This window comes from Carettochelys insculpta, chromosome 25 (genome assembly GCF_033958435.1).
Source record: "Carettochelys insculpta isolate YL-2023 chromosome 25, ASM3395843v1, whole genome shotgun sequence".
NCBI lineage: Eukaryota > Metazoa > Chordata > Testudines > Carettochelyidae > Carettochelys > Carettochelys insculpta.
In genome coordinates, this window is record NC_134161.1 from 4,094,073 (window position 1) to 4,112,683 (window position 18,611).

General features: G+C 43.7%; 1 protein-coding gene across 5 annotated transcripts in view; it reads left to right on the forward strand.

Annotated features, from left to right (window-relative positions):
* The window catches only part of ZBTB16 (zinc finger and BTB domain containing 16), a 201,538-nt gene that overhangs the window by 118,321 nt on the left and 64,606 nt on the right, over positions 1 to 18,611 (forward strand). For all 5 annotated transcript variants that reach the window (XM_074977205.1, XM_074977203.1, XM_074977204.1 and 2 more), the window contains exon 4: positions 12,534 to 12,620. In XM_074977205.1, the coding sequence (XP_074833306.1) occupies positions 12,534 to 12,620 (87 nt within the window). The remainder of the gene's footprint in view (positions 1 to 12,533; positions 12,621 to 18,611) is intronic.

Sequence of the window (18,611 nt, forward strand, 5' to 3'; positions counted from 1 at the left end):
TTCTCTCTCCTAGAGTTGGTGGTCTGCCCAAGAGAGATTGTATAGAAACCAGTTTTTTTAACTGATTAAAAATAGATGCCTTGAGGTGTTATTTTAGCATCAGTGTTTTTTTTTCTCCTTTGTACTTTTGATGTGGTAAATGGAACACAGGCACAATTGTTTTTGAAATGACTGAATTAATTAGGTAGCAAAGTGACAACAGTGCATAAATTTGCTTTTAAAAAAAATCCATATTTGTCCCTTCACGTTCTTGTGGTGGGGACCACTTCAAAAAAATTGGCATTCTACAGTAATCTCCCATGTTTTTAGCGGCGGGTGGGTGGGAATGTATTTGTTACCCATGAAACGCCCACTGGTAAGTTGTAGAAATTCGTCTGGAAGAGAATTTGGTATTCAGTCGTCAAGTTATTTTCAGCTTCCTTACTCTAGACAAAGTGCCAGAGAAGTAAGTATTGTAACCTCTGTTTTAGAGTTAGTGGGCTAAATGTTTTGAAGGAATACACTCCAAACGTGCTCACGCTCAGGTGCACGATATGCCATGCTTTAGGTCACCTATGTGGCCGTCAAGTTTAGCATTGACAACAGTGGGTCAGGGGCTTTCTGGATCTGCAAGGCATGAGGAAAGGAAATGGGTCTAATAGTGATTGTTTCCCAAACAGCCCAGCTAAGACGGCAGCTTTCCCCAGTAAGAGAGAGGAGGTTCACCATTGTTTACAGATGGTCATTTTTGGCTGTTGTTTAAGAAACCACAGGTGCCTGTTTCTGTAGCTGTGTACGGGTTTTAGCAATCCTCCTTCCATTGCCTTGTCATGAGAGTCAGAAAATATCCTGTGCAAGTCATTGAAGAGTCATGCCGGGTTTCTGAGGAGAACCAGTGAGGAACGATGGCATAATGCTTCAAGGCAGGCTTGGAACCAACAAATGGTGATGTCCAATTAAGGAAAGCTCTGGTGGGAAGACAGCCTCCGAGGCTATCACAAGCATACGGGATGCAGTGTACTGGGCGAGAACAGAAGTCTGCACTGGTTTAGTGATCTTGCCAGAGTGACCTTGTATACGGTAGCTTGATATTTCCCCCTTTTTATGGCAGTGGTAAAGCATTTGGTGGCGGCATGTGAGCCCTGGGTGGATGCTGTCCCACCTGATCCTGGTGGAATAGGATGAGGGTGGTAACTGTACACCGTTGACCAGAAAACTGACAAGACCTTAAATGAGCACCTTCAGCAAGACTTCGTGCAGTCCTTTGGGAAAGCCGGGCTGAGTTTTTCAGTGAATTCAAGGAGGTTCTCCTGGGCTCGGAAATGAGCTCTGGGGCTGGGCTGAATTCAAGTACCACCAGGAAGAGTGAGAAGTCTCGAGGGAATTAATTTCCTTAACACAGCGCTAGCATGGAAAATCCTGGGGCAGGTTCTCTGTGGCTTACTCCCATCATACGCTTGCTAGTGGACCTCACTGTGATAGTGCTCTACGTCAGGGTGGAATGTACACTGTAATTGTCAGAAGTAACAAAGGAGTTCTTGTAGACAGGAAGACCTGTGGTAGCCTTTGACACAAAGATGTTGCTCCCACCACTCATGCTCTCTGAGGCTGTTCCTGTCATCCAATCCCTGTGGATAAAAAAATGCAACCCTTTAATGCAGAAACATGTTGTTTTCTGTTCGTCTCTTCCCCAGTCTTCTATCTTCCTCCTTAGTGTCATCTCCATAAAAATTTATCACAGTCCAGGAGGGTAAATGGGTGCAGGAAAACAGAGTTTTAGTAAACGGTAGAATTAGTTGGGAAAGTTAACGAGGCATTACTTGTCTGCCTGGGTAGGAAAGGCAGGTTTATGAAGGTAGCTGAACACCTTAGTGGAAGAGTGGACTTGCAGGGTTTAAAGGCAAAGGGCCCTTTTATTAAACCCTGTTGGAACAGACGTGCCCAGTCTATCATCCTGATAACATTTATGGCTCTAAATGAAATCGAGTAGAAGTGGGAAGGAGCTGGAAGAACGCTTAAAACCGTGGTTCTTAACCTTTACTGCAGCCTGCACCCCACAATATGGTCTCACCCCCTTATTCAAAATCAAAAATGGGGATGGAGGGCCTATACACTTTAAAATGCATATTAAATATATGTAAAATATTTTTGTTATTACTCACCACAAATAATAGTACAGGAGGCATACAAAAACCCACCAGTACTACCCAGAGATGTTGCGGAGTTTTGCTGTGGAAGTAAACCGTAACTGACACACTAACGGTTAGCGGCTAACTGAATTGAAACAAAGTCGCTGCGCTGCCACATCATCATTTGCGCATGCGTCAAGAAATACCCCGCAACGTGGCAGTACGCTGTATTTTGTAGTGAGATATTTTCACTACACTTAGCTGAAAAACTTTGAAAACAAATGGTATGTTACAGTAGTTGTTAAAAATGTATAATGTCAATAAATAGATGTACTTATGTGCCCTTGCTTGACTCTTGTTTTCCATGATTCCCCTTCTCAAAAAATCTGGCATATCTCACATCCAAAGAAAGGGTGTCACACAACCCCCAGGTTAAAAACCACTGGCTTAAAACATGGTGTTTGAGGTAAGAACAGTCAGTTTCTATCTTTGAGTTATATGTCGGAAGCACACCTCTGGATGCTTTGTGCTGCCAAGCAGCAAAGGGGCGTGAGCGTTTGTTACTAACCGTGCACTTCCATACCCACAATTTTCAGGTCCTCTATTACATCTCAAATGCTTCAGTCTTCAAGCGCCAATTTGAATGTCATTCTAGATGTCAGGTATGCTTTAAGGTTCAGGGCATAATGCAGTAAAAACAGTTATGCACCTGGACTGTTCCCCTGCTCAACAAAACAGAAAAATAAAAAAGAGCTGCATTCAGCCCTAATGCACAATGGGGAGAAATTCTCTCTTGTAAGAGCAGCTTTGAGGAACATAATATTGATATCCTCCTACCAGACGAAAAAAAGTATTACTCTGAAAACACCACTGCTGTACTTGTACTGCAACACCTCAATTATGGTGAAAGGGGGTAGAAATCAAAGCTATGAAACAACCAAGCCTCTTTAGATCCACTGCCTAAGCCACAATTAAGGTTTCAGAAACACCAAAGGCAGGCAAACGAGTGTCATTTTTAACCAGTTAGAACATTTTACTACTTCCTAACATCAGAAGTGTTAAAACTGGTGAGCCCGTCTCTTGTCCTCAATAAAGTAATTAAACTGAATGAGTGTTGGGAAGTATTATTAGGTTGATAGTGACTAAAAATAGAAAAGCTCTGGTTTTCAGATCAGCTGAGGTTTTCTGAAGATGCAGAGCTATCCTAGCAGTATCACTTAACCAGGACCTTTCAGCTGCGTCTTTTGAGACTCAGGATATTTTACAGACGATGTAGTCAAACGATAAGACTTGCTGCTTGCTTTATTCTGAAGTCAAGAGTTGAACCAGACAGCTGGCAGTTGATCAATTGCCTCTGCATTTTGCAGTGTAAATGCCCAAGGGAGTCTGGAGGAATCTGTTCTTTCTTTTTAAATGAATTAAAAATAGTGAGGGCTGCGCGAGTGAGATTCTTGGGTGCCCTTGGCTGATTTAAGCAAAAATCACCAAGGGCATTTTTCACCCTCATCGGAGCCTTGTGGCAGGCACAGTGGCCTGATCTCAGCTGTGTGGGCAAAGCTCTACTGAATTCAAGGGAGTCACTCACAAGCTCTAAGCAGTTGGCCCTCTACCTGTAACCAGCTCATTTGGTGTGTCTTTCTAAGGTAATCGTAAAGAGTGAGACTGGGCAGGCTGGGGAAGGCTGTCAAACATCCGTTGGTTTGAATGGAAGAGGATTACGTGAGCACCCATCCCACTGAGATTGGGTGTAGAGGCAAGGGGGAGTAGGACATCAGAGTATCTTCCAGTTGTATTGGACGAGAACCCACAAGGTCACCTAGAAGATCTACGGGAGACCGATTTTGTTGATTGTTTTATCTTTGATATACCTATAATCTTTACTCACTTGGCATCTTCACATGGATGCGTGCCGTTCCCAGGTCTGGGTCCAGAATGGAGAGTCCAAGATCAAACTGGATAAAGCCCTATTTGAAGAATGCTAGCCCAGGGAGACTGTTTAGTTAATAGTAACAGAGAGGGAGCCATGCTAGTCTATATACAGTCAAAACAAAAAGCAGTCAAGTAGCACTTTAAAGACTTGCAAAAAGGGTCTGTCCCATGAAAGCTCACCTAATAAATTATTTTGCTCGTCTTTAAAGTGCTACTTGACTGCTTTTTTGTTTTGTTTAGTTAATGAGATTGGTGTGCTAACCATGGCTTGGCCCAGAGGTTTCTGGATTTCAGTAAATATCCCAAGTGATGCATCTTTCTGCCTGTATCCTGGGGGCCGTGTGGAGCAGGAGAACATGCAGGAGGAGGATACCAGCATTGTAGGAGGAATGCAAGGGTCATGCTGCCTGATAATGAGTTGCACATTGCACATTGCACATCAGCAGTGGGTTTAGCAAACAAGGAACTAGACTGAGGATTTGTTTTCCTGTGGGGCCTGGTATGAATGAAAACATCACACATGCTTTGCAATTGCTTCCTTGAAGCAGTCCCCAGAGGCCCAGCTCCCTCGGGTGCACAGTCTGTTTAACTAGAATGAGGAAATCCTGGAAGAGCATTGCGAGTGGGAGGAGGAATCTAGCCTCAAGGCTGGTAGCCGTGTCATAGTGGTTTAAGGACAAGGGAAGGATTTTTGGGTCTCAGCTCCATGAGGGAAAAGGAGAAATGGCCAGACACTCGCCACTATTGTCTAGCTCAGTACTCCAAATGAGATGAAGGAGTTGGACATGTTGTTCTTGTCGCCTTGGGAACATCCAGAGGAGATCAAAGGACCTGTGTCTTTGTGCTGTTGTATAACTATACCAAAACTTAAGTGTACACTAATTTCTTCTTCCTTATGTGGAAAGAGAGCACCATATTCCCCCAGTAATGTGTTAGATCTGGTTCCCAAAGAAAAGTGAGATTTTGTGCATTCATATTAAGGAACAACTGCCTTTGGGGGACACATTTTGGTGGTTTTCATAATCCACCCTCTGCATTAGCCTTTGAATTCAAAGTCTTGGGAGAAACCATTTTGTAATAAGCAAGCCATCCGTGTGTCTCCATCAGCTCTGTCTTAAGTCTGCGCTTTTCATTTGTGCCCTTTCTTGGTCACCCTAAGAAAGTCAAAAGCTGCCTGTCTAGCTTCCATTTGATTTGTTGTGGCTCAGGCTGTGACTGCTCCTTGCTGCCTTGCCTAGTTCTCCTGGAATGGCTTTAATGTGGTCTTACTCAGCTGTGAAACTGTGTCTGGGTCTGAGCAGATTCAACTGGTGCTAGAAAATCCCTAGCTGACAGGTTCCTTTTGGAATTCGCCCCAATATGCTTGAGCACAGTTCAAAACTTGGCACTCTGGGTCAAGAATGTTTTTTTCTGTGTTCCATTTCAAGCATGTTCAGTAGTTCCAATTTGATCTAGCCACGTGTGAATGAACTTTTCTCTCTTTTGTCCACAGAATAAATGCAACAGTTCTTTTGCAATTGCTCTTTGCTGCCTGGTTGGAAGACGATAGCTTTATCGGAGACCTAGTTTGGGGGAGTTGCTCTGGTAGCACATCGAGCTGCAAACTGTTGCCTGTTCTTGTGGTAGCACCAAGAGGTCCCTCATAAGATCCAGGGGTTGAGAGAAACCGGAGCATATTTGAAGTAAGCTACTGATTGCCATAAAGCTCAGCTGATAAGCAAAAATTTCCAGTCTTGTGTGGGCCAAGGACTGTCGTTCCCCTCTGTATGTACTGTGCCCAGTAGGACCCATCTGCTTCACCCAGAGGTCTAGGTGCTACCATAGAACAGACAGGGGTTGGTTCAGTCAAGATTTCACGCTTAATCTTCACTTCCTTGACTTTTAAAACAACCCCCCTGTCCCAAATGCTGATCAGGTGAAAGGAACTTAAGTTTCTTCCAGGTGCTGTCATATTGCACCCTCTTGAGCAGGGGGTTAGAGTGGCTGGGGGGGGGAGCTGCAGGAGTCAGGGTTGGGGGTGGGGAGGGGATCAGAGCTGCGGGGGGGGGGGCTCAGAGCAGGAGGGCTGTTGGGGGCAGACAGCTGAGGTATCCATAGGGGTGAGTGCAGGGCAGGGCAAACTGGCCGTTTTGGGAGGTGGGGGCTGTAGCTGTGTGTAGTAGGATGCTGCTGCTCTTCTTCCCCTTCCGACTGTCAGGGAGCAAGGGGCACGTGCACAGCTTGTGCAAAGTGCCCTGTGCCCCTCCCCTCAGCAGACAGGCACGGGAGGAAGGCACACAAGCTGTGCGATTCCCCTTTCCTCCTGGACAGCCAGGGGAAGGGCAGGAGCAGCAGAATCCCAAGTCTGTGCAGTTGTTGCCCCCTCGCCCTCCATCAAGGGTGCCGGGGGGGAACCGGGAGCTAGTGGCTGGGCCTGCTCTGGACCCAGGGGGCAGCCAGCCCCTTCACTTGCCTTCCCCTTAGCGTGGCAGCCTTCAGGGGAGCCCTGGAGTCCAGCTGGGAGCAGCTATAGCTAAGTGCGCCAGCCATCCGGCTTCTCACTGGCGCACAGCACTGGGGTGCGCTGGCTTCCTTTCACTTCTGACCCCAGCAGTCCTAGTTAGCGCACAGGTGCTTCCTCCACTTGGCTCTCAAATCTCATTCTCTCAAGGCCAAAATGTGATGCTGGCCAGTTGCAAGGAGGTTCACCTGCGGAAACCCTGATGGGTGGTACTTGCGGCTCAGGCTCTTTCTTGGGCATCAGGCTCCTACTCCTAAAGCCAACGGCCCTAAGGCACAAAGATCTTTTTGCTTAGGTTTTATGAGCTAATGGAGTTGGAGTGCTGAAGCGAGCTTCGCTTTGCTGATGAGCTTGGAAACATCACTCAAAATAAGTGGTTTTTGATTTTCATCCACATTTTGTGCTTGGCTTATTTATTCCTATTGCCACAACCCCCCTCTCCTAAAGCCAGCAGAAACTGTCTCGTAGCTCCTGCTTATTCTTTGTGGGTGCAGGGGAGCACCGGGGCTGTCTGGGGCAGATCCAGCCAGTGTCTCTGCAGCTGCAGAGAAGGGGCTTATAGCTGTTTCCTACGTTCAGGGTGACAGAATAATGCGGATTGAAGAGCAGGGAAGGATCAGCGAGGAGGTTTGCAGCCAGTCTAGCGGACAGCAGTGATGATGCAGAAACCTGCTCTGTTGTCTGTTTATGCCACTCCTTTGCAATCCGGCCCTTTTAGGCAGGAGCTATAAATTTCCTTATGCAAATATAAAAGTAAGCCTTGGCAGCTTCTTTGCCAGTTGCAAGGCATGCTGTCCAACACAGCTGATCCTTGGCAGCACGCTGAGTTCCATCCCATTGGGTAGATCATCTGAAGCTATCTATGCACTGTACTTAATGCAAAAACCCCTTTGCAAAAGTACCCACACAATGGTTACATTTAATGGCCTAGTATGTTCCTTAGGTATATTCTAAGGTAACCCCAGAGCCTTTCTGAAGAATGCCATTTCCAGAGTTCTCTCTAATAAATATCTTTCTTCTAAAACCTGTTCTAATAAGCTCAGATGTTGGATGACATTTTTCCCGGTGACTCACATAGTAAAATTAACCTTGAACTATTTACATGCTCAATCACGGCATTCTCTTCCCCTCTCTCCTTCCCCCTCCCCACGCCTGAGCATGTGTACATCACAGGAATTCTGGCTCTGTATCAATTTTTGTTTTGTTGATTAAAAAAAAAAATCCCTGCCTGGAGTACACATCTACTTGAGTGAAAGAACACACAGTACTGGCCTTTTGAAATTGGCAGGCAGTGTACTGTTCCCTGATTGATAAGAGGTACTGTAAATAAAACTGTACAGCATAGCCTGTTGGAAAATGCCCTATGTCTGTACTTATTGTTCTGACAGCTTATGCTTTTTTTGGGTTATGCTGTTTTGGTACACTCTGTACTTCCTTATGTAACCAAGCATGCATATCTCATCAGAACATTCAAGATGTTTATTTTAAAATCTCAAGGAATTTTTCAAACCCTCTATTAGATGCTGGCAAGCTCTTTATTTTCTTGTTTTGCGTGTGTAATATTAGTCTTGGAGATTGTTCCTTCACTTTCTCCTTCAAGTTGCAGCTCACAATTGTTGTTTGTGGGTTTTTGGCTGAGGTGGGGGATCGCAGTAGCTATATCCCACACATGTCCAAGCACGTATGCCAATTTCTTCCAGATTGTGGCAGGGGGGAGTTCTGTTGCTTTGCAAAACTGTCATTGAGCCTGGAAAAATGAATCAGATTTTCCGGTGTCTTCTGTCTCCCCTCTTGTCTTAATGGTTATTTCTTGTGGTCTCCTTTGAAGATGGGATGGTGCTGGTTGGCTTCCTTTCTTCTGCAGCCCCACAAGGCTCCGCAAACAGACTCGGGTATCCCGTTCTTGTGGGTTGGTTTGTGTCCCGGTCACAAGGCATTCTAGTGGTCAGTCCCTGGTCAGATTTCATTACAATTGTACATAGCGTCCCAACCTCGCTGCTCCTGACCTCTGATGACTTAAAGAAGAACCTACCAAGTAAGGAAATGTCAACTTGCATATGAGCAAAAGACCCAACACTGCTGTACTTGGGTCAGAGAATGCTACAAATACAGGAGGTTCACAGCCACCAGCAGTGAACATCAAGGTTTTAATGGTGTCCAAGACAAGCGCAAAACAATGGAAGGTGCTTAAGTGATGACCTACTTACTGTGCTGCTTTAGCGGATGGGGTTGTTTGGTGGAAATCATTGCTGTACCAGAGTGATGTAACTTCCAGGTTAGCACCTTCCCTTGGGGACTTTGACACATCCGTGGAGTTGTGTTGCCCCAGTGACTGTTTACTGCACATTGTGTGCCATGAGTAAAATTTCCAGAAGTGACTACATAACTCAGGCACTTAACTGCCATTGACGTGTGTCACTTAAAGCGGCTTTGAAATGTTTTGCCCACGATAACCAAATAAATCTGTGTTCTAGGTGCAATTTAATATTTGCTTTGTGCTCCAGATGTTTGACAGCCTTGGCCAAACTTTGCTTTCATTGCCTGGTGTTCAGTGGCTTTGTATTTCAGAACATCTTGGCCTATCCTTGGTCTATTGCTCTCTGAAGCATTTCTAGACCTGGGTTATATTAAATCTGGACAGTGCAGTTCAATTGCCTATCAACGAAGCGTCTTTTTATTAAAATAAAGCCTTGCACAGAAACCTAGCAAGTTGTTCCACGTATCACAGGCTCCAGGGTATTTAAAGACCAAAAGCACCTATGAGATCACAAAGTATGTCTCAGGTCCCTAGTCCCCCACTTCAAGGTCAGGGTGTAATCCTCCAATAGAAATAGCCAGTACTAAACTGATAGAGCCCTTGACTGAAGCTGGAAAGTAGTGCAAAGTGCTAACAATGAATGTCTGTATTTGTAAGCTAGGGCAAACTATTGTAGCTGACAAAATTAATGGCCTGGTTTTCACAGTTACCGAACACTCCTCAACTGGCAGTGAGTTGTGTGGTTTTTTTGTGGTGGGAGGGTGGGGCAGGGGTTGAGCACCTTTGAGAATCAGGCGATGAAAGCCCTACCATACATCTGCGTGTGTGCTTTCGTTTTTGGCATGCCATCCACTCAAAATGGCCTTCTGGCCACTGCATGTACCAGTTCATCCTCTTCCAAGCATGGCAGGAAGTTGTCCCATACCACTCGCAAATCGTTAGCCATCTTCCTCCCGCCATATGCAGCTGCGCCAGACAGAAGAGCAGAGCAAGCACCGACCTGAGTCATTTCAGACATGCACTTTTAGGTTCCTGCCCAGCAAATGCAGCAGGTTTTTTTTTTCCCCCCACAACAAAACAAAACCTGCCACAAATTAGCATACGCCGATGGTTAAATGTGGACTGTATACTCTTTTTCTTTTTTTTTTGCTGTGTTTTAAGAAAAAGTAAATGACCTCTGAATGAGCTGACATTTGTCTGCAATCAGGCTTCTCCACCTGAAGTGAAAGAGATGTCAGCTTTTGGCTATTCATTGCAAATGCAGTACCGATCGGAACTGTACTGGCCTTTTGGGTCAGTGGTCCAGGAACAAACCATTCTCTGAGTAATCTCTGGCATGACAGACTGTAACAGAGCTGACCTTGCTAATTATGTTGGTAATAGAACTGTGTTTGTTATTAAAGCAATGCTTTCTAAGTGCAGAGAAGGGGCAGCTGGCAGCATATCTTTATCTCCTTCCTCTTTGAACAAGGGTAGTGTTAGCTTGGCTGGAAGTCAAGTTGGCCTCATCCATATTGTACTCCACTCCTATTCCAGAAAGAAGCTCTTAGGCAATAATCTTCTTGGAAAAAAAAAATCTATGCCCTAAGAAAACTTCCATGTAGCTGAAAGAAACAAGATCCCATTGATGATTTTTTAAATGTATTATCAGCTATATGATGTCACTTGAGTGCTTTTTTTTTTTCCCCCTTTTTAAGGAACAGCCATGTGGTTTATGCACAGTTGAGTTGTTTTGAATGCAAACTTGACATCATACTGAAGGCAGCAGAGAACAACATATGCACAGTAAACAGGCAGACTGTCTTATTGATTAACAGATGAGACCTCTATTATTGATCAAAGCTTGGCGAGAAAATTTATCACTTTTAATTTCACTGCTGCCAAATATTTCTGCCCGTGAGCCAGCCGTTACTAAGACAATTTAAAGGCAAAGGAATTCTCTCTTTAATGGATCTCGTGGCACCTCTGTTTTTCTGTACCTATTTTGTCTGCACCTTTCTCTAAAGCCTGTATTTTAGAGGAGGGAGGCATGAATTTTTCTTTGTATTTGAGTTGGAGGGCTGGGACGATGCTAAGAAATGCCATCTGAATTCCTGGAAATAAGCCATATACCTTCCCCAGTTACTTTTGAATGCATTCACATCATGAAACACCAAAAGGCTATGTAGCTTAAGGTATAAAAAACAAGGGAGGTACAGTAAACTCTTTCGTATCTGCCTCGGGACCCGAAGGTCACCAGATAGTCAAATATTCTGGGTAATAGAGAGGTATAACTAGCAATACCTAACACTAAAGGAAAAACAAGATTGGATATTAAGAAACAAAGAAATATATGCAGAGTACTTCATTTACCAACAGCAGGAGTATTGTGCACTGTAAACTTCTACTGTATTTGCTGTATTTATTTGCATTTACTTTGACTATACTGCACTTTTGGAAAATGTAACTGAAATTTACTTCGGGTGAAAATGCTGGTTATCTGAGAGTTCTGGGTGGTAGAATGCTGGATATGAAAGAGTTGGCAGTAGCTGGCTCTCCCACTCCCTATACCAGCTTGAAGGTTATCCTGTCATACTCTGATCCACGTGTAGTTTTAGTCTAGGAGACGAATCAAAATTTGAAATCTGACAAATGCAGTCACAGCTTTGTCCTGGAAGCATATGCTTAGAAGATTGTGTATATTGTTAATCTATTCTTATCTGTAAGTTACTTATCTGCTGTTAGACATCCTGTTTTTTTTCTCATTATAACTAGAGCTTCTGACCTGCAGTATGCAGCGCATGTTGATAGCAATTTTCTAAGAATTCCCACAAATACCACATCTCTCTAATAGTCGCAGAAATATCTGTGCCTTTCACTAAATTGTGTTGTTTCTGCCACCCTTCTTATCAGATGTTGCTGCCTTCTTTCTTTCCTCTCTTCTTTTGATATTGGTAATAACTGCTACAATTGGCAGAGTGTGTGAGGGAAACCAATTAAAATTAGATCAGTTACAACTCTGCTGAAAGTCACTGATGCCTAATGATTTTTTAAACAAATATCTCAAGCAGCTGGAAAGCAGCTCTTTGATTTTAAAGAGCAATGGAAGATTAATAATGTATTTTATTATTAGGCTGGTTTTTCTGAGCTGTTAGGACGGTATGTTTTGTTCTACAGGGTTTTGTTTTTGTTTTTGATTTTGGTGCTGCAAAGGACCCACTGCTCTTGGAAAAATGGGATCTATGGGATATCTTGTTAGCTGTAAAAAACTTGATCCTTCCTGTTCTACAGGTGAAAGTTTCCTCCCTGCTTTTGGGGGGAATTAGCCTGATTAGTCTCGTTTTCACAATCAGAACATAAAGCGGTACCACACAGAACATTGGTCTGTCCTGTCCTCAGGCATGAATAATTTGTATTGCATTCTCAAATATGATTGGAATACTGCTTTAGTGAGCAACGTTGGATACAGACTTGTTTAAATTGTTCTGCTTTGGCTCATTACAAGCACAATCCACGTTAATTGCAGCGTTCTGGAAATTCTTACATGGTTTTACTTGGCACAGGGACTCTTGTAGTTTACCTTAAAGTCATCTGGGTCTCTGTGTCCTTCCTGCTGTAGATTAAATGATCTCTGTTGCGATATTTTCTCTGACAGAGATGTTTACAGATTGTATTTCTGTTGGATCACCAGAAGCCATCCATTGTGCCTGGGTATCTTCATAATGTGCTCTTTCTTTGTTTCTTTTCCCCCTTTCTCTAGCGGGTGCCAAAGCGTTTGTCTGTGATCAGTGCGGTACACAGTTCTCTAAAGAAGATGCCTTGGAGGTGCACAGACAGACACACACCGGTATGTGGACTTTTTTTTTAAATAAATAATAAACAAATAAATAACCCCCTAAACATACTAGATCTACACAATGACACCTGCTGGAGTTAAGTCAAACTTTCCAGAACTCCTGGAGAGAGCCAGACAGAGGACTAAATGATACTTTTATGAGGCGTTTGTTTATCTGCTCTCTCAGAAGGGGTAGAGTACATCATATCCTCTCTCCTCTGGCGTATGCGCGTGCACACGCAGACACAGCAAGATTTCCTTTCTCAAGCAATTTTTTTCATTCTGTTTCAGAACTGTTTCCCAAAGCCCTTTTCTAGCAAGAGCCAAAATTACAGCTTTTTCTACCGAGAAGAAAGAATGCCTTTCTAGTCCTCCGTGAGGGCTCTGGGGCGGAGTGACCATTTTTTGTCCCCTTTGTCTTTTACCGTTCCATTTCTAATAGATTATCATTTCAAAGGGGAACAACAGGAACCCCGTTTCCTACGGATGCACAGAGTTTTACAGAATCCTGTGTTGACTACATAAGAGAGGCAGGATAACATTTTTTCGGTGAATGTTGATTTCACTGCGTGTGCTCATGCACAAAGAGTAAGGGAAAAGATTCTCAGGGTGGAAATCAAATTTTACAAACTGGCAAAGAAATTCGGAGGAGAACTTCCCTGTGTCCCACTGGAATGTGTACGAAACACATTGTAATGAACACAGCCTTAAGCAGCTATTTGCACCTCTGCTAAAACCGCCCGGATAGAAAGATTTGACTCTTAATGCCAACTCTGATTAAATTATTGTCGGGTCCCAATAACGTCCTACAATTGTAGTAATTTCAAAAGGTGATGAATGTAAAAATTAAAGATTAATATTTGTTAATATTATAATAAATGGAATTTTGCTAAGCTGAAGAATGAACTATAGAGAACTAGGCCTGCCCTGGTGTCGTACTCATGAGGTGGAGGTTACCTCATTATCTTGTATGAAATGGCTCAGCAGGGGAACCTCAAGTTTAGCCTTGGTCCCAGATGGAAAATATTGCCCATATGTGTTGTGTTATGTTTGTTAGTTAAAGCCTGTTACAACTGCTGGCACGTAGGGCAACAATGAAGGTCCTCCACCTCTGTCTGTCTTTGGCCATCTTCACCAGCGTGTTCCAATTGTAGTTCATTCTCTGCCTCAACAGTACACTGCTATGTTGTCTTGGACCGCCCACGTTTCCGTCTTCCTTTAGCCAACCAGTGAGTGTTATTTTTACAATGGCATCTGCCTCCCTTCTCCTGAAAATAGCTGTTCTGGGGCACTGAGGAATGTTTCTCTAATACAATGCAGGTTACACCTCTCTCCTCCAGCACCCTTGGCACCAGTAACATTGAATTTACCGTACAAAGGGAGGTCCTTTCCCTCCAGCCCCCCCGCCACTCTGTGCCATGATTGCCCCCCAGCTCGAGCCCCTCCAGCCTCCTTACCTCTCTCCCAGCCCCTGAGAGCCTGACACCAGCCCTGGCTGCTGGATCTGACAGCAGCCTTGTCAGTACTAGTTCCAGCCCTGTACTGGCTGCTGATCACGGGCTCCTCCTAACAGCCTTCTGGCCCAGGGCTGTCTGATCCAGTAACATCTATGGTCCTACTGGATCACAGATGTTGCCAGACCAGAGATTCCCAGTTTTGCGAGGTGGAACTTAATTTCCAGTTAGCCAGGTCACAGCAGGACACAGGCAGTGTGTAGGATTGCCTTTATTACCAGGAAAAGATTTCACTCCCTTTTGATAGCTTCGGTTGTCTTCCTCCTGTCTGCGGGGTTTTGTTCTCTATGCACAGCCCTCTCTGCTTTGGGTTTCGTTTTAGCTGCTGGGGCTCAGTTGGGCACTAAAGAGGTGAGGCATGGAACAGGCAAACTTAGCGAGTGCTTTTAACTATTTTGCCTTCCTTTAACTCAAGTCTAAAGTCAGACAGTGAAACTTTAGCCGAATGCCTTGTTTTCAGAGAAAATTGAAAACAAAGCTGAATGAAACTCTAGCTGTCATACTGCAGGGAACAAGCAAACATTGGCTAAACAGGGAAATGGGTAAAATGCATGGGATTGTCTAAGATCTCCCATTAATATAAGCCACCAACAGTTCTTTAGGAGTTTGCACCCAAGGTTTCTTTCCGCAGTATCCTCTGAGGGTGAGGGGACAGTACGGTTCTGTCCGATATTTTTGCATATTTGTATTGTATAATATTGCACCTGCATTTTCACCATCATGGCCTTTCCAGGGAACATCTAGAAGAACCAGCTTTCTGACTTGTGCAGTTTGGCTGAGATTTGCAGTGAGCTCTTCTATTTCATTACAAAATCTTGATTGAACAATAAATTTTATACGACTAACCCAATGGGTTTTATTCCCCATTCCTCAGTTTGAAAGCTGTTTCTCCTTCTGCTAAATACCACCGACGGCATCTGAGAGCTGAAAACTCAGACGTCTTTCTGGAGGAAACAGAAAATCGAGCGAAGGGCGATGATTTCTGTCAACCTGCTAAGCTAAAGGTGTTCTGAGCAATCAGATCGCATTATCAGCTTTGAACTGCAACCTTAGCGTAGGAAAGACTAGGTGGTGGCACAAGCTGGATGTGAAATGATCAGTCAATTGTTGCCTGGTTCTTGGTTTTCAAAAATCTATAAGGGCTTCAGTGGCATCTAAGAGAGGAGTTTGGGGGTGCTGTCGCCTTGGAGTTAAAACCGCTCGGAGATTGGAAGTTGAGTTGGGGAGCTTTCCATCTTTTTTACCGTGACAGCATATCCTGACCCAGAGTGGTTGTCCTATTGCATGAAAATTATGGTGATAAATCCATTATAGGGTCATGTATGCCAGCTATGAAAGGCTCATTCACGGAAACAGTGACCTGTTCTGGCTCTGTCTTGCTGCCTTGTGCTTTACAAGCTGACTCAATACCCCTGCAATGGTTTAAGTGCATAGTTACCCCTTCTTCCCTGTGCCCTAGTTCAAAGATGGTTGAGAAGAATGAGAGAAATGGGAGTAAGGCTGCTCTTCATAGCTGCTTATTCTAGCAAGCCTCAGGTATCTGTTCAGCGTATTGTTGTCCTTTTAAAAGGAAAAGCAAAGGATGTTGTGGTGGTGTTACGTTGTTGGTGTCAAAATATTAGACGGAGGAAGTGTGTGAGGTAATAATTTTCATTGGTCCAATTTCTCTTGGAGAAAGAGGCAAACTTAGTGCTTACACAGAGCTCTTCTTTGGGTTGGGAAAGGTACTCCAAGTGTCAGTGGCTGAAGAAGAGCTCTGCATAAGTTGGAGTGCTTGTCTCTTTCAGCAACCATAGTTGGTCCAATGAAAGTTCTCACCTCACCCACATTGTCTCTAACAAAGGATGGAGACATTCTCGTTGAGGGTTGGTATGAGTGTGTGCCGCTCAGAGGTGTTATCACTGCTGGAGAAGTAGACTCTGACAGGAAGCACTTGTTACATGCGGCAACGTATGTCTTCCGGAACTTTCTCACCTGTTAGCAAAAAACAAACCAAGAGGTGTGGAGGGCATTGCAGTAATGTGTGACAAAGATCACTTTTTTTTTTTTCCTGGCTAGTAAGTCTGTTCTCATTTTAGGGCTTCAGACATGGGTTGAAAATAAATGCTGGTGCTCAGTTATATTTCCTCAGTTGTGCTCTTTAATAAACAATGTATTTCCATTTTGTTGAGATTGGACACTGGCAAGTTGGTTGTTTTATAGTGGTTGGTTGACTGTTTTTGATCTGGGTTATGATATGGATCCAAGATTCTGATGTAATGTTCAGCGAGACAATTTGGAGGAAATCTGACCATCTCAGGAATAAAACACCAGCTTTGAAGATGAGTAAAATTTTCAAAAATACTTACATTCTATTTTCAAGAGTGACTTAAGACTTGGACTGAATCACAGTCCGTAGGACTTTTGCTACTAAAGTATTTTGGCACTTCAGAAGATTCTCACACTGAATTGATAGATCAGTGCCCTTTGTCATCCTATTTATGTGAATAATTACCTTGTATCATGACTCTATAGATTGTCACCATGGCACAATTGAGTGCCTCGTCCTGTATTGTAGACAAGAGATTCTGATGCCTATATTAAAATATATATCCAAAAGAAAAAGAAGCCGGTTCTCCAGGGGGCTGTAGTCAACAAAGCAAAGCTAGGACTCTTTTCCTCTAAGTGCAGTGGACCCTTTGGCCTTCTGTAGGCTTAGGGGAAGATCAGTCCCCCAGCGATCAATTAAGCAGGTCTAGTAAATATGTGCTAAATCAACAGCTGATCAATCTCTCATCAGCTCCAGTACTCTACCGGAGTGAGAAGTGCAAGGGGAGAGTTTCTGCCATCAACCCTCTCCCCTTGTTTTGGGGACGACATGTAATTCGCTCTAAGGTACGTCGATTCCAGCTATGCTATTCACACATCTGGAGTTGTGTACCTTAGGTTGACATTTGCCCCATGGTGTAGACCTGACCTGAGATAGAAGTCCCTGTGAACATCTCCTAGATTGGAGCTCCTTGTTCTTTTCCGGTGTAAGTGATTCGGTTGGGAATCGTTGCTGAGGTTCTCTTCCTCATATGTTCCTATTTAGATTTATGAACCCAGATTGAGTCCAGAAGCATATGGCTTTTCTCTCTCCTTTGCTGACCCGCCAGTGGCCAGTCTTTTTATTTCCATCTCAAGTCTATATTTCCTGTTCCTACCAGACTGACTGCACCTTTGCTAGGTAGCTGATGCAGGGGTGAACCCCTTAGCATTTTTTAATGTTTATTCTGAAAGGAACAGAGTGGCCCCAAGGCAAAACTGTGGTTTGTCATTGGGCGATTACAGCTGATGGAGAGCATGGTGAGATGCAGGCATTTATGGGAAGTAGGTGATGGTTGCTTAGTCATCTGGAAATTCAGCCATTGACACGTTTGACTATGAGCCCTGAAGGCTCAGTGCTTTATTACCAAGTATCCTGAGCCTGCCTCTGAGTGAAACTGGACTGATAACTCTGAAGTCTCTCGTTTTCATGTCAGGGTGCTTTCATTTTATTGTTAATAAATTGACTGTTGTAATATGAATCTTTGCTGTCTCTGGCTCATCTGTATCTTCAAAAACAGAATCCATCTGCTATCTCAAAGCACAAGCTGAGCACAAACAAGAACACAATGTTCAAGTGAAAGCTAGGAAAGAGCCATTTGTGCACATTGAGTCATTTTGAACCGTTGCGTGGTGCTCTAGATTAGCAAACAGTAATGTTTACATGGGAGCGTTGTCTTAATTCCCTTCCAGCTTGGTTCTTTTTGAAAATTCACAATACACCCAAAGAGTCTATCAAAACAAGTAGTGGTGGCATGCAATGCTGCATGCCTTATGTGGTAAAGGCTTTGTTGCATGCATTGATCTGCACAAAGGATGTGAATGTAGAGCAGTATTTCCAATTCACATGCAACCGCTCTAAGTTAATTTGACCATTTATTTTCTGTCTAAATAATTTAGTGGTGGGTAAAATGGTGGTAGCACTACCCAAGTGCAAACAGTTGGCTTTAATCGCGTTTCCTTTTGTTGCTGCACTTTTGCCCTTTTGTTTTGTGTGGATGTAATAATAAACAAATAGAGGGAACTCTGAGTTGTATATTAGCACAAACACATCATGCAAACACCATAGTTTCTACATCGCTTCTGTTAAGGAGCAGTGAAGAGTTAGCAGCTACGCAGCTCCAGTAGCAGCATGTGTTTAATTTGTTCCAGGGTCTTTACACAAAGCATAAAACTAAAAGCAGTGTTGGGGAAGGAAACCCACTTCTTTCTGAACTAAAACAGGAACGTTTTAATTTTGTACAAGCAAGTATTTTATCACTGATCTATATGATTCATGTCTTAATTTATACTCAGCAGTTGAAATTTGACACGTGGACACTAGGTTGGCTTGAAGAACACACTGGTTTTTTGCCAGAGTTTTTAATGACCAACCAGTAACATAAATTGCTGCATCACTGAGCAGGAATAGGTTCACCATGTC